The sequence below is a fragment of the Verticillium alfalfae genome, genomic scaffold, assembly GCF_000150825.1.
Source record: "Verticillium alfalfae VaMs.102 supercont1.10 genomic scaffold, whole genome shotgun sequence".
Lineage (NCBI taxonomy): Eukaryota > Fungi > Ascomycota > Sordariomycetes > Glomerellales > Plectosphaerellaceae > Verticillium > Verticillium alfalfae.
The window spans coordinates 533347-548082 of NW_003315029.1; the positions used below are offsets into that span (position 1 = coordinate 533347).

Here is a 14736-nt window from a genome sequence, read left to right on the forward strand (position 1 = left end):
TTCCGATCACCATCCCCCATCCCCCGGAGCTCACTGAGGCGCCCCACACCGGCGTCATTCGTCAAACGCAGCTTTGATCTCCCCCGCCGCAGCGAAGTCTAGCTCTTGTGCCTCATCACCAAGACTGCGGCTCCAGAGCTTGTCCCAACCACCCCCCCCCCACACAATGGCTGACCACGGTGCCAACTATGGCGACAGCCAATCCGGCCTTCCTGTGGCCAATGCCACCAAGAATGAGGTCAAGAAGCCCAAGAAGAAGAAGGTCCTCTTGATGGGCAAGAGTGGCTCAGGGAAATCCAGCATGCGCAGCATCATCTTCAGCAACTATATCGCACGCGACACACGCAGGCTGTCAGTCTTTGCGCCAGAATAATTTCGGTGGACATTGTGCTGATGATCCATGTGCAGAGGCGCCACCATTGACATTGATCTCTCGCACGTCAAGTTCCTCGGAAACCTGACCCTCAACCTGTGGGACTGCGGCGGCCAAGAGGCCTTTATGGAAAACTATCTTTCGCAGCAACGCGTCCACGTCTTCTCCAACGTCGGCGTCCTGATCTACGTTTTCGACATTGAGTCTCGCGACGTCGACCGCGACCTCGCCACCTACGTGTCCATCCTCTCCGCCCTCCTCCAGTTCTCCCCGCAAGCCCGCATCTACGTCCTCATCCACAAGATGGACCTCGTCGTCCCCGCCCACCGCGAGTCCGTCTACGACGAGCGCGTCCGCATCGTGCGCCAGAAGACGGCCGAATACGCCCACAGCATAGGCTTCTCCGCCGCCGCGGCCGACGACGCCTCCCCGACCGACACGAGCCCCCTCGCCAGCGCCGCCGCGACGCCCGATATCACCCCCTTTGCGACCTCCATCTGGGACCAGTCCCTCTACAAGGCCTGGGCCTCCATCATCCACGACCTCGTCCCCAACCTCGCGACCATTGAGCGCAACCTCGCCAACCTCGGCACCGCCATCGAGGCCGAAGAGCTGCTCCTCTTCGAGCGCACCTCCTTCCTCGCCGTCTCCTCCTGGACCTCCCCGGAGGGCCTGCGCAACCCGACCGAGGACCGCCTCGAGCGCATGTCCAACATTATGAAGCACTTCAAGCAGAGCATCAGCCGCTTCACCGGCACGCCGCGCAACGCTGAGCAGTTCGTCCGCATGGAACACAAGGCTGGCCTGCGCTTCAATCTGTTCATCCTCAAGTTCACGACCAACACGTACCTCATGGTCGTGCTGCCGCCGGGCGAAGCCCGCTTTAACGCCGCCATGCTGAACTGCCAGATTGCCATTGAGCACTTCAAGTTCCTGGACGGGCCGGCGACGCTTGCAGCGCAGGGCGTGGCTTCCTAAGGGGGCGGACTTGTGGGGAAGAGACGGACTGCGTGGATGGGAAGGAATGGGATGGGATGGCGTTTGATGGAATTCAATGATACCAATGTCACATCGTATAGATAAGAACATACAAGAACAATAAGTTAGCCGCGAACAGTAATGCTTTCTCACGCGACATGTGGACTGGTGGGGTAAAATGGGACTATTCGTTGAGTCTATTTGCTCAACTGATCTACCTGCCCATACCGAATCGTGGCCTAGGCTGAGAGCTAACCATCAGCTGTCAGCCGCGCGAGCGTGCCGCTCAGCCTTCTCAAAACGCCGTGTCAATGTCTGTCATTTCGCAATATCGTATCATGTAGTATTTAAGCCCACTTGACGACAGCTGTGCCGCCTTTCTTAAACTCGGGCATTTCGCCCAGGACCAGACTACGGTCCGTGTGCTCCTTGTTGGGGAATGTTGTGGCCAGAACCCAGGGCCGTGCTGCGACGTCTGTGGAAGCACGTGAAACGAAGCCGTAGACATCGCCGAGAGTCTGGGTCGTGTTGAACCGGGCGGGGAGCCTGCTGCCGTCAGGCAACTGTATGCGCAACGTTAGAGTCGGGAGACTCTCATCGACGGTTGTCGAGGGTGTTGATGGTGTCGAGGCAGTAGCGGCAGGAGCTGGAGCAGCAGCCGCAGCAGCAGATGCGTTGCCGTCGCCGGGTACTTCACTGCCAAGCCGCTGACCGGCTCCACCGAAAGGCTTGTAAGTCTGAGGAAGACGGCGGTAGTTCTCTTCGTGTTGGTGGAGCTTGACATCGACAGGCTGATCATATCGAACGTTCATGAGATGGAGTGGAGCACGACCGGCGCGGATCTGCGCAAGGTCGGCCGCGTTGGCAGGGTCGTCAAAGCGGTGCAGCTCACCATCATCGATACTGAACCCATCACGCCAGAGATGGAGAGAGCGCTCTTGCGGCTCGTCGTTCGAAGCATCGTTGTCCTCAGCAGCATTGGGATCGGGGATAGTACGGCTCTCGACACCGTCACCGCCAAGCGAGCGACCGGCTCCACGGAACGTATTGGGGGCGCGAGAAGGACCGGCAGCTGCCTCAGAATTCGAGCCTGATTTGGCAGCGTTCCTATACATTTGTAAGTATTTGCTTTGGCATACGGTCAATGGTAGTTACGTACGCCTTCGCCTTGGCTAGAATATCGTTGATGATCTTCATTGGTCCCCCGTCGCCCTGATTCGTGGGGTCTTGAACAGCAAGGCCTGACTTCTCGCCGCCAGCAAATAAATCACGCGGGTTACGGCCTTCATCGACATCATCCGTATCGTCGTCATCATCATCGTCATCATGCTGTGCTCCGCCGCCCAAAGACCCCAGGGTTGCAACACCCTTCCTCTTCTGTGTCTTCTTGGCAGGAGCGGGCGCACGACGCTGGGACTCGGGAGCGGGACGTCCATCGAGGGTCCGCGGGCCCGTGTAGTTGTCAGGGACTGAGGGTGCGTTGGACGGCTCGTCTTCACGGTCTTGGTCGAGGTAGAAGGCTTGGGCGGCCTGGCCAAAGTCCCAGTCGGCAGCTTCAAGGAGGCCGATGCACTGGGTACGTCAGATTGGGTGCTTACGGCGCAATGAGTTCGCGTCTTACCCTTTCCTCCGAGTAACCAGTCAATTGGTGGAGTTCCTGGAGAGCTTGTGCCCGCGCGGTATCGTCCTGGCCGGACATGGTGGAAGGAAACGACAGGTGGCGGTGGGGTAGGCTTGGGATGAAGCAATTCAGTCGCGCCTATACTCGAAAATGCGTTTTCTTCTTCTTGGCTGATATAGAATTTTTGACTTGATGTTGTGATGTTCCAAAAGAGTCAACTGTTGAAAGGAAAATATGTCAGAGGCAAGGCACCACTGTTGTGATCGATCGTACCTTCTAGATGGCCTTCACTGGAGCTCTAGGCGGGCGCGGGTGACGTGGGGAGGGAGCATGGACCCAACGACGCCGTTACCCCACCATGACCCGGATCAGTCTGCCACCGAACTCCGTGATTATGTCATCCTCCATCTTCGTGGTGATGCACCCACCTACCCCGGCTTGCGCTCGGCTTGACGAAAGAGCTTCCCGGCCACAGTCGGTCAGCGCGGTGCCTCCAACGACTGCCAACCACTACCATCGCGCCGGCCTTCGACATTGCCTCTGTAGACTTTCCTCCCGAAACGGCCCATCATGGCGGATGAATTCGCGAACCCTCTGGCCGAGTCTGGCGTCACCATTCGATCCGACAGTGAACAGTATTCGCAAGGCGAGGACCTCTCTGCGTCCCCTCCCTCATCTTCCTCCCCCGTTATTCTCTACAGGCCGCCCACGGTGTGGTCCCTATTGCGAGGTGCTGCCATCAACATGTTCTTGCCGTTCATCAACGGCATGATGCTGGGTTTCGGAGAGCTGTTTGCCCACGAGGCCGCGTTTCGGTTAGGATGGGGAGGCACTAAGGTACGGACGTCCCAATCGCCCGGGAGGTATCAAGATGCACTTTGCGTCGACGATCCACAAGTATTCGACGAGATTTTCGGGCCCGATGCTAACTGTAGTGAAGGTATTCCCCACGACGCGCCGTGCCCACGCCATTGGCCCCGGCCTCGAGATCCGCGAGAAACGCACACCGCGAACCGAGCTGGACGACCTGACGAGCCTGGAATGACTCGGTGGGTGGGAGTAAGGCAAAGATGACATCAATCGAAAGCTCATGAGCACTCGCAGCTTTGGACAGAAAGTGTATCACAACACTGCGAGCCGCAAGGGGTGCATCGAGGCTCTTGTTATGAATATATATCTGCGAGCTGAAAGCCTCACACGGGAACACGGATGGCCAATCATGCAGTTCACCACGCCAATTAATCTGCGGGATAGATGACATTGCAGCAAGGGCGTCTTTTGTAACATTGGTAGAAGGGCAAGCCACGGCGGTACAGACTAGTAGCTCAGAGCATCGGGCAGCTGGAAACGATCCGCTAGAACCAAACTCGGAATGGGTCTCAGGGATTTATAGTTCCCCCCAAAAATATCATAAATAATTGCATTAAATGACAGATGTCAGAGTGGAATGGATTTCTCTAAGCAGACTACCATGTCACGGCCGTCATCTTGTTGGTCGTGCACCACTGACCCATTTCCGCAGCGTCTCAGCGGTGTTGGCGACTCCACCGAGGTTCTCCCGGCGCGTTACCAAAAAAATCTGGAGCCTCGAACTCGCGAAGCCTCAACCTTGACCCTGCATCCAGCCTGACCGACGGCCTCAGATCGACAAAATGTTGCCTAGCAGAGGAGCACTTCGTTCGCTCTCCACGGGAAGGGCGTATCTTCAGGCACAGACCGTGAGAGAAACCCAACAATTGATCTTCTGACGTCCCCCTGACTTGAGCAGACCTCCAGGTTATCCAATGGTCGACAGTTTGGCACCACTTCACGCATCGCCAGCACATCATGGTCGGGGCTGAGGCCAACAGGAAAGACGTCAGGTCTTGTCCGCACCACCGTCGTCGCCGGCTCGCTTTCTTCCACCCGAACACTCTCCCTGTGGTCCCGGAGCCCCAAGACTGAGGCCACACCAGCACCGGCTACGATCCCCGAGGTCGCCGCCGTCGACACAACGGCTCCTGCCAGCACGACAGCATCAATCCCCCCTCCCGAAGCTGCCGTTGCCTCTACCACCCCTTCTTTTGCCGAGGGCGTCGCGTCGGCACCCACTCCTGTCACCGATGCCTCGACCTTCGAGCTCCTCACCGACACCACCATTGCCCAGATGCCCGAGCAGATTGGCTACCTCAAGGCCATCGGCCTCGACTTTGGCTACGGCCCCTCCAGTTGCATGCAATGGATCCTCGAGCATGTGTACATCTACACCGGTATGCCCTGGTGGGCCACGATTGGTAGCACTGTCCTCCTTCTGCGCCTGCTTCTGCTGAAGCCCACACTCAACGCCCAGCAGGGGTCCGCCAAAATGCAGCAGCTCCAGGGCAACGCCCAGTACGCGGCTCTGAAGCAAAAGATGCAGGACTCGATGAAGAGCGGCGACAAGTCGGCCATGATGGACGCCCGTCAGTCCATCAACCACATCCACAAGCGCGAGGGCGTCAACCCGTTTGCCGCTCTCTGGGGCCTCGTCCAGATCCCCTTCAGCTACGGTCTCTTCATCGTGCTCAACAACATGGCCAAGATCCCCGTTCCGTCATTGGAGAACGGCGGCCTCCTGTGGTTCAACGACCTGTCCGTGTCTGACCCCTTTTTTATTCTGCCCGTTGCCGCGCCCATTGCCATGATTGCCATGCTCAAGGTAACTTTCATCGTCGCTCCCGTCTCGAGGCCAAATAGAGGTAGCTGACATCCGAGACAGTCCGGTACAAAGTTTGCTCCCGTCCAGCAGCAGGCTCAGATGAAGCTCATGATGTACATCTTCGTCCCCCTCTCCCTCATTTTCACAATCTGGCTCCCCGCCGCCGTTCAGTTCTACTTCCTCTGCTCGACCCTCGTCGGCTGGGGCCAGAACCTTCTCTTCCAGAACCCGGCCTTCCGACGTGCTACCGGCCTCCCTGAGCTCGTCAGGCCCGTTCTCCCCGCCTCGACCTCTCGCATTAGCGGCGCTATGTTCTACCCGCCCACCAAGCGCACGGGCTCCACTGATGCCAACACCATCGATGTGACGGCCGTAGAGGAGAAGCCCAAGAACGTCTTCAGCGGCGCTGTCGCAGACCTGAAGCAGACGGTCCACGGAGCCAAGGGTGGCATGGGCTCCTTTGTCGACCAAGCTCGGCAGGAGCAGGCCGAGAAGAGCAATAAGTCATGGGAGGAGAAGCGTGCCGAAGAGGACAAGAGGCGCTTCAAGGCTGATCTGAAGAGGAGAGCGAAATAGGTTGATGACAACAGTCGCAGGCAATGTACACTACATATGAGGGACGGGTTCTTGACAAGATTTCGCATGTACATGGAGCCAACAGCGCCCGGTCATTGGCCGCTTTGGTTATCTTCGCGGACGTTGAACAAGAAGCATTTGTACCACCAAAACGAAAACAGCATGGTCTGGTGTTGGAAGAGAATAAATAAAACATCAAGGCTGCAGCATGCATGCACACTAGCGCTCAGATCACATTGCAGGAGAAACACCCCGTCGACGACATTCACCACAATAACTGTACGGGGCAGATTGAGGCAACAGGATCTCGGAGAGGAAACATGTGGATAGGCATGAAAATCCGTTCGCCAACCAAAGGACAACGGCTGTCCGGGTCGTGTGCTGTCCAAGCTCTCTCCTGCATATCGTCTTGCATACCAAATGTCTCCAGAGCCCCGCACGAGACCTATGGCCAGGTAAGCCCGCCAGCAACAGGATGGTGAAAGATTCTGAGGATCATTCCAATCGTCAACGTAAAGTGGCGTGACAAATGAGTCGTGAACAACACGATATGTCATCTAGATGGCACGGTGACATGTCCCCTCAGCCAGATCGCGGAGTGTGGTTCAAGCTCCGAGGTTACGCTACTACCTTGGCTGGAGCCGTTCCCAGGCGAGATGTTCCGGGATGTCGTGTATGCAAGGCACTGGCTTCTGGCGCAGGCACCGGGTGTTCGTCCCTGGTCTCGATCGGTGCATCACTTGTTAAGGATCCCGTCGGTTCTCACAATTCGATCCGCTGCGCCGAATGAAGCCTCAAGGCAGTCCTCGACCGAGCAACCTGACCAGACCATGGATAGTCGGATTGCAGAATGGCCTGAGCTTGGGAGATCCCGAGCTAACAAGGCCGGAGACCCTCCTGCAATATTACTCCTGTTGGTGCAGCCAACGAATGATGTCCGCACCCCGAGGTATACTGCAGATGCATCTTGGCTCGCCCATTCAACGATGCGAAGGGCGAGACTGTTTGTTTACTTGGGAACCTGTCATCGCAAGCCGTGCACCGCTTTTTGATTGGCTTGGTTGCAGAGCATGACCTGCCCGGCCATGTTCGATATATCGTTGCCATGCCCGAAGGGGCGGACCAGAAGTTGCCTAGCAGCGACCGTGGCGTTAGTAACGTCGGAGGCGACGACCGACCTGGGACTGTCATGAATCGTCTTCTGGAAGGTTGTCAACATCGAGGCCACAGGATGCTGCAGGTAGTAAGGGGTGCTCCAAGGATTCAGGATGCAGTGTACACCAGGGTACGCCTTAGCGGGCGACGGTATTCGTTGACGCTGGGCTCGAGCAGCACCAGAGACGCACTGTCTCCCGTCCCCTTGCATGTTGAGCTGCAGTGCGCCGGGGCGAACCTGGCTTGCCCCCTTTTCGATGCGACGTCGCCAGGACCAGGACCATGGTGTCGGCCTTTCGATATGGCCTGTGTTCTGTGTGTCTGATCGAGAAAGAGGGGTCAATGAAGGGTCAAAGGCGTGGCAGGCCTGACAATGAGGGTCGTTGAAGGTCTCACACGCTTTTACTGTCTCTGAGGTGGTGGTTGGTCTTTCGGACAGAGACACGTTGCCGTTGTCGCGCTCATTGTAGAGCCTCCGAACTAGAATAAGCGATATGAAAGATTGGAAAACCTTGCGATCCAAGGACGGACAAACGATCTCTGTCTACCTGGGTACCTTACCCGAGCAGTCTCGAAAGGCGGATTGCAGGCGGGCGAGTCTACACGGGAACTCCTTCCGTGGTCCGTAATTAATTTCGCTCGGTCGCGCCAGGACAAAAATGGGACAGCTGTTGCCCACCAATTCCCGGCCAATGTCGACAGTAATGGCGTGCGGGCTGTTAGGTGAGCCCGCAGCGCTGGCTCTTCCATGGGATTTGGTGCTGGCGTCGAGCAGCTCCGAAGACCAAGCACAAAGGCGAAGCCGGAATAACAAATGGCCTGGTTCAGAGCCTACTGGATGCAATCAATCCCTCCAATGTCGATTGTCGTATCAACCTACTCACCTTGGCAGAACAGTATCTGGGATTTGAAGAAGACCAATGGATGGTAGATGCCGTGGGAGTGATGCAATCATATGCCAGAACCTACCTACCTTACCTACCTTACCAAGACAGGCGTGGCTTGCCAGAGAAGCTGCACCAGAGCAGCACCTGCCACGCTGGCGGCGTGTATGCTGCAGGGAAGCTGCACCGCGCACTGCAGGAGTAGGAACCCAAGGCCCCAGGGCAATTGCCTCACATGGGCTCCCTGTCCCTTGCCTCGCCTCTTTGCAGTAAACATACCTCCCTGTCCTTCAGCAGGCGGTCTTTACCCTGCTGTTGCCGCTGCGGCTGCCGTGCCTATCGACCAGGTTCTAGGCAGTTTGGTAGGTTCGCTAGGTAGGTACTCTGTGTCCCCTTCCTTGCTCGGTTGCAAGAGATCGAGGGGCTATCGTTAGTGTTGGACTGCTACCATTTCGTGTTGCTCTCCAGTGTCCTCATGCAAACCAACTCGCACTCTCCAATTCGCTGTCTCGTTTCTTCCCTCCATCTGCTTTTCTTTTTCCTCTTTTCCTCCAATTCCCTTGGATGGTGGTCAATTGACGTCTGCTGTCTCATCCTGCCGCAATTCGCTTGCCTTTGACCCCCAATCGTCCCTCGACCAACAGGCTTCTTCCGACAGACGCATCTTCCCGCGCTGCATTGCCCCGAGCAGAACTATTGGCTGCTCTGCGCGTGATCACCGACCAGACTCTCTTGTTCCTGGCCGATATACACAAATAGCTAGGCAGTATTTCTTCCTTCTCCGAAAGCCAAAACGATTCATCCACCCATCAACGCCCAGCGCCCAGCGCCCGATAGCCCGCTCGGGCACGTAAACTTACTCAACGGCGACGACCCCCCGCCCTAGAGGAAAATTCCGAAGGAACGAGTTCTGGACAGCGCCGGTCCATTTGTTTGGACACGCCCTGAATCGTCTTATCAATCTAGTCACGCCAGTCTGCTGTGCTGCCTACGCCTAGCCGCCTGCTAGCACGCTACTTATCCCACTAGTTACAGGACGACAGACCCTTTGTCTGTTTAGTAAAGAGTCAGTTGATCGCACTAAGCACCCGCGACCCCAAATCCATTCCGCTCGACCATCCGGCGGACGGTGCAGATCAGACGGCCCAGTACAAACTGCCGTCTCATCTGAGAGACGTCTAAGAGCAATTTCACCGGCACACATACGTCGGATCAAGCGCGCGCCTGTTTGTGTCCGACGAGATTTGCAGCTAACAGCGAACAGGCCATTCTCGAGACCCTCCGAAAAAAAAGCCAGTCTCTTTGCTTCTGCCTCGATCCCTGATCTGGATCTACGGCGGCCGTAAACTAGGGCCCGTGGACAACGACCCCCAGTTCCCCGCAGCCTTTAAAATTACCGTGTTGACCTGGCCCGACCCGGCTTGTTCTGGCCTACCCTTCGCCAGCTGAACCTCGGACGCCGTCCCTCACCCAACCCTTTTTCTTCGCTTTTCAACCATCTTCACCGAGGTTCTTGATATCGACCGAGGAGCCTTCTTCGCCTGTTCAGTCTCTGTGCAACATCTCCGTGGCCTTGGCCTGCCGACAGCACCACCACCACCACCACCTCGACGCGGTTCCCATCAAGACCCCGCCTTACACCATCCACGTCTTATCAGCCAGCACCACCGCTGTATAACCCCCACTGCCGCCGTCCTCCGACCTCAAAACCACCGCCAACCACGATGGGTCTCTTCTCCCGCAAGGAGAAAGTTCCCAGGGTGGCAGCCAACGCCAAGCCGTCGATCAACACGTCCGACGTCAGCGTTCACTCTGGCGCCTCAAGCCTTAAGTCACCGCCTGGAACCACTCGTGGCGGCTTCGGCAGAGTTTCGGGGGGCAATACCAACCCCAACACCCCCTTGACGCCTTTCTCTCCGGTGTCGATCCCCAAGATCGACCTACCGCGACCTCCCGACCCTCAATTGGATCCTGCGGGCTACCTCCGAAGCCTCGGCGCCGTGCGCGAGAGGAGCAGGATTGTCACGGACAAGGCCCTACGCAATGAACTGAACCATTTCGATGTCGACTTGAACAAGTTCCCCGACGTTGTGAGCTTTGTTTCGTGTATCATCAAGGTGCGTTGAGGACCAGCAAGACCACGACTCCGAAGCAAAACCCAGTACATCGCATGCTAACCGGACGGTGTTGTGCTGCAGCGCGACTTTGATGCACCGTTCACCTCGATCCCGAGCCACGGCCGGCACCAGCATTTCTGCGTTGGTGGCCGTGACCGTATCGCGCATCTCTTGTCCACGTTCCCTGACGACATTGACAATACGGAAAAGTGCCGACGCATGGTAGACCTTTTCCTAGTCAGCGTTTTACTCGACGCCGGCGCAGGCACGCAGTGGAGCTACAAGAGCACAGAGAACAACCGCATATACAGGCGGTCAGAAGGTATTGCCGTTGCAAGCTTGGAGATGTTCAAGAGTGGCATGTTCTCAAGCGACAAGTCCAATAAATATCAGGTGGATACGGATGGTCTTCTCACCCTGACGCCCGAGAAACTGGCGGCCGGCCTGCAATCCAAGCCCGGAAACGAGATGGCGGGCGTAGAAGGTCGCACGCAGCTTCTCATCAGACTCGCCGATGCTCTCGAGAAGAAACCAGAATTCTTCGGAAGGGACGGCCGCCCTGGCCGTATGGTTGGTATGTCAACCCGGAGAATTTGGGTCAAAGTAATGATCACTAACAATTGCTAGATTATTTGCTGTCCCATCCTTCCACTCAAGCCTCCTCCATGCCGATTGTCGCTCTACCCACGCTCTGGAACGTCCTGATGAACGGCCTAGCGCCCATCTGGCCACCTTCACGCACCGCCATCAACGGCATCTCCCTAGGCGATGCCTGCCTTGCAGCAGCATGCCTCAAACGTCCTCTCCTACCAACACATTTTCGCCATTCTGCTACAGTCTCATGCAGCCCATGACAGCAGCATGGGAGTCAATCCTTTGCGGGCGTCGAACTTCTTACCGGCCTGCCAGAGTACGCAACGGCGGGCTCTTTGTGGATACAGGGGTGCTGATCCCTGAAGCCGGACGATGCAGAGCGGGGGTTACAGAATTACGCCGACTACTGTCGCAGGACTGGGGTGAAGGGTGTTGAGGTTGCTCCCATGTTTGAGCCGAGCGACGACGTGATTGTCGAATGGCGCGGCGTGACGGTGGGACTCTTGGACAAATTGCTCATTGAGGTGAACAAGAGCCTGAGGAATGATCTCGGCGGGAACGAGTTGACCTTGGCGCAGCTACTTGAGGCCGGTAGCTGGAAGGTAAGAGAGCCCAGTTTCCCAAAACCGACAATCCATGCTAACTACGCTACAGGGGGGCCGCGAGATTGCGGAGGTCAGCAGGCCAAATACCAAGGAGCCGCCCATTCTTATCGACAGCGACGGCACCGTCTTTTAGACACGTGGAAGAGAGAGGGAATGCCTTGGACGGTGTATGACTTTTTGGGAATCACGACAATGGATGGGGGCTATCATGATGGGTTGCGTGAAAAAAAAAAACGGCTCACACATAATGGGACCGGGGGAGGCTGCGTTCGTTTGATTCCATAGCCTTGCTAATTCTATCACAGCACGCTTGGCTCAAAAATACCGATGCATCCATACTCAAGTCTGTATCAGTCGATTCACATTGTTTTGTTTCAGTCGGAATCGCTCTCCAGCGCCACGATAGCATCCACCTTGGCGGCACTCGCGCTCTGCGGATCGAACCTGTACCCCAACCACTCCTTGGCCAGGCGCCTCGCAAGCTCCAATCCCACGACCCTCTCGCCCATACATAGGACCTGGGCGTTGTTGCTCAAGACGGCTCGCTCAACCGAGAAACTATCGTGCGCTGTCACTGCTCGTACGCCCTTGATTTTGTTTGCTGTAATGGCGACGCCAAGCCCTGTACCACAGATGAGCAGCGCCCGATCACAGGTGCCATCAGCCACAAGCTTTGCTGCAGACGCTGCCCGGTGGGGATAAGCCGTCTTGTCATCACCTGTATAGCTTCCCACGTCTTCGATGAGCACTACACGAGGGTCTTTTTCGAAGTCTTGCTTAATCTTGTCCTTGTAGTGAACGCCAGCGTCCTGAGGTTAATATTGTGAGCAATGATTCGTCTCAAATGTGCGAGTGGACTTTGGGGATCAAAAACTCACGTCGCAGCCGATGGCGATTCTCAACCTGGACTCGGACAGAACAGCCATGATAGTGGTAAGTGCTGTAGTATTGGGCGGTTTTTGTTTTGCAAGAAGCCCAGAGCGAATTCTGGGGGAAATGCGTCTCTGTCCTAATCTTTGCTCCCTGTGAGTTTCCAGAGTACGGGATATCTATCTGACATCGAGTTGTCCCGGTATGGCTGGAAGACAGCACCATCAAGTCCAACGGATTACCGCTTTGGGAAGCCCGTTCCCCACGACCCAGCTCGATCCTCCACACACTCTCATCCGACATCTGACCTCAAGGCTTGTCATCAACCCCGCGGATAGAATGGTCTAAGGGGGTCTAGATTGCCTTGTTGGACCAAATTCTGGGGTTGGACGGATTAGGCCTATTCCCAACACGACCAACCTGTCGGTGCGCCAGGGGATCGCCGCCTGCGAATATTTTGCCACAAGCCGGTATCCCAAAAGCGATGATGCGGCATTCCCTTCGTGGAAATCCCTGGTCCATTGGCCTGACTGATGCCGACAGGTTATGGCTGTCGCGGATGCCAAAATTAGGACCGCCGCTGTTCGGCACCGGATCAACCAATATAGTGTTGAGGCTCTTCGCCATCGAAGTCGGCGTTTCTCAGAAAACAAGCACTTATACAGCGGCTTGAACGCCAACTATGGTACAAATTGCTGCAGCAAAAATACTTCTTCCGTCTCGAAATCCCAGCCATTTTTCTGTCATTGTATCCTGACATGTCGAAACGTCATCTTTTCGACTCGCCGGATGGGCTTGTGAACAAAGCCCTGCGAGGCATCATCTCTTACAACCCCTTCCTGGCTCTCGACGAGGCGAACCGCGTCGTTTTCGATACCAAGTTTGACAAGTCCAAGGTCAGCGTCATCAGTGGCGGCGGCTCCGGCCACGAACCAGCCTGGTCAGGCTACGTGGGCACGAACCTGCTTTCGGCATCAGTAGCGGGCGACATCTTTGCAAGCCCAAGTACCCGGCAAATCCTATCCGCCATCGACCAAGTTCCTTCCGACAAAGGCACCATCCTCGTCATCACAAACTACACTGGTGACTGCCTGCACTTTGGCCTCGCCAATGAAAAGGCGCGCGCCAGAGGCCACGACTGCCGCATGATCATCTGTGGCGACGATGTCTCGGTCGGCAAGAGGGGCAGCCTTGTCGGGCGACGCGGTCTTGCTGGCCAACTTGGCGTCCTCAAGGTCATGGGTGGTGCCGCCGGCGCAGGTGGCTCACTAGATGAGGTGTACGACCTCGGTGTCGCCTTTTCGCAACAAATTGTCTCAATCGCGGCGTCTCTCGACCACTGTCACGTCCCCGGCCGGACGGAGCACGGTGCGCTCCTCGCCGACGAGGTCGAGATCGGCACGGGTCCCCACAACGAGCCCGGGTACCAGAAACTCTCGCCGCCGCCGTCCCCGGAGGAGCTCGTGCGCAAGGTCCTCACGTACTGCCTCGACGAGTCGGACCCGGAGCGCGGCTACGTCCATTTTGCGCCGGGCGACGAGACGTTCCTGCTCGTCAGCAACTTTGGCGGCATGTCACACCTCGAGATGGGCGCCCTCGTCGATGAGCTTCTCGACCAGCTGGCAGCAGAGTGGCGCATGGAGCCCGTGCGTGTCTTTGCCGGGTTTCTCGAGACATCGCTCAACGCGCCGGCGTTTAGCGTGTCGGTCATCAACGTATCGGCCGCGGCGGGCAATTGCTCGTACAGCGTCGAACAGATCCGCGGATTCGCCGACGCGCATACGGGCACGTACTGGGAGTCGATGACGGGTCTGCAGTCGCAGAGGCGGAAACGCGGCGAGCAGATTGTCACGGCGCCATCGCAGGCGGACGAGGAGGCAAAGAGCAGGCGGGCCGCCGCCTTGGACGAGGCGCAAGACGTCAAGGTTGAGCCTGCCAGGCTAGAGGCCATGCTGCGCACGGCGTGTGAGGCACTCGTGGCATCCGAGCCAGACCTCACGCGCTGGGACACGGTCATGGGCGACGGTGACTGTGGCGAGACGGTCAAGACGGTGGCCGTGTCGCTGCTAGCGGCGCTCGACGCGGGCGTGGCGCGGTCTGGGTCCGTGGGCCGCGTGCTCGCCGAGCTCGAAGATATCGTCGAGTCCAAGATTGGCGGCACGCTCGGCGGCGTACTTTGGCATCTTTTTTCGTTGTCGCTGCGCGTCCGCAAATGCAGCGGACGCGGCCATTCGCGCGGAACACAGGGTTCAGGGAGACCCTCTGGGCGGGTTGCTCTGACGACGG

At 57.2% G+C, this 14736-nt stretch overlaps 7 protein-coding genes across 7 annotated transcripts in view; 5 read left to right on the forward strand and 2 right to left on the reverse strand.

Annotated features, from left to right (window-relative positions):
• Positions 1–166: 166 nt before the first annotated feature.
• Positions 167–1351, forward strand: VDBG_07604 (GTP-binding protein GTR1; the record flags this gene model as incomplete). Its single annotated transcript, XM_003002099.1, has 2 exons — positions 167–351; positions 409–1351. 2 exons carry the CDS (start codon positions 167–169, stop codon positions 1349–1351), a joined length of 1128 nt encoding a protein of 375 aa, XP_003002145.1.
• A 347-nt stretch (positions 1352–1698) lies between these two features.
• Positions 1699–3050, reverse strand: VDBG_07605 (UBX domain-containing protein; the record flags this gene model as incomplete). Its single annotated transcript, XM_003002100.1, has 3 exons — positions 1699–2458; positions 2511–2923; positions 2973–3050. The coding sequence occupies 3 exons, from the start codon at positions 3048–3050 to the stop codon at positions 1699–1701; spliced, it is 1251 nt and encodes a 416-aa protein (XP_003002146.1).
• A 492-nt stretch (positions 3051–3542) lies between these two features.
• VDBG_07606 (mitochondrial import protein) lies at positions 3543–4017 on the forward strand (the record flags this gene model as incomplete). Its single annotated transcript, XM_003002101.1, has 2 exons — positions 3543–3809; positions 3913–4017. 2 exons carry the CDS (start codon positions 3543–3545, stop codon positions 4015–4017), a joined length of 372 nt encoding a protein of 123 aa, XP_003002147.1.
• A 607-nt stretch (positions 4018–4624) lies between these two features.
• On the forward strand, positions 4625–6225 carry VDBG_07607 (mitochondrial export translocase Oxa1; the record flags this gene model as incomplete). Its single annotated transcript, XM_003002102.1, has 3 exons — positions 4625–4690; positions 4738–5649; positions 5710–6225. 3 exons carry the CDS (start codon positions 4625–4627, stop codon positions 6223–6225), a joined length of 1494 nt encoding a protein of 497 aa, XP_003002148.1.
• Positions 6226–9988: 3763 nt separating this feature from the next.
• Positions 9989–11936, forward strand: VDBG_07608 (urg3; the record flags this gene model as incomplete). Its single annotated transcript, XM_003002103.1, has 5 exons — positions 9989–10381; positions 10463–10955; positions 11009–11179; positions 11354–11577; positions 11630–11936. The coding sequence occupies 5 exons, from the start codon at positions 9989–9991 to the stop codon at positions 11711–11713; spliced, it is 1365 nt and encodes a 454-aa protein (XP_003002149.1).
• On the reverse strand, positions 11908–12591 carry VDBG_07609 (ribose-5-phosphate isomerase B; the record flags this gene model as incomplete). Its single annotated transcript, XM_003002104.1, has 2 exons — positions 11908–12389; positions 12459–12591. 2 exons carry the CDS (start codon positions 12504–12506, stop codon positions 11955–11957), a joined length of 483 nt encoding a protein of 160 aa, XP_003002150.1.
• Positions 12592–13208: 617 nt separating this feature from the next.
• VDBG_07610 (dihydroxyacetone kinase) overlaps positions 13209–14736 on the forward strand; it is a gene marked incomplete at both ends in the record, with an annotated part of 1990 nt that continues 462 nt past the window's right edge. The window contains one exon of the mRNA XM_003002105.1: positions 13209–14621. Coding sequence (XP_003002151.1) covers positions 13209–14621 — 1413 coding nt within the window. The remainder of the gene's footprint in view (positions 14622–14736) is intronic.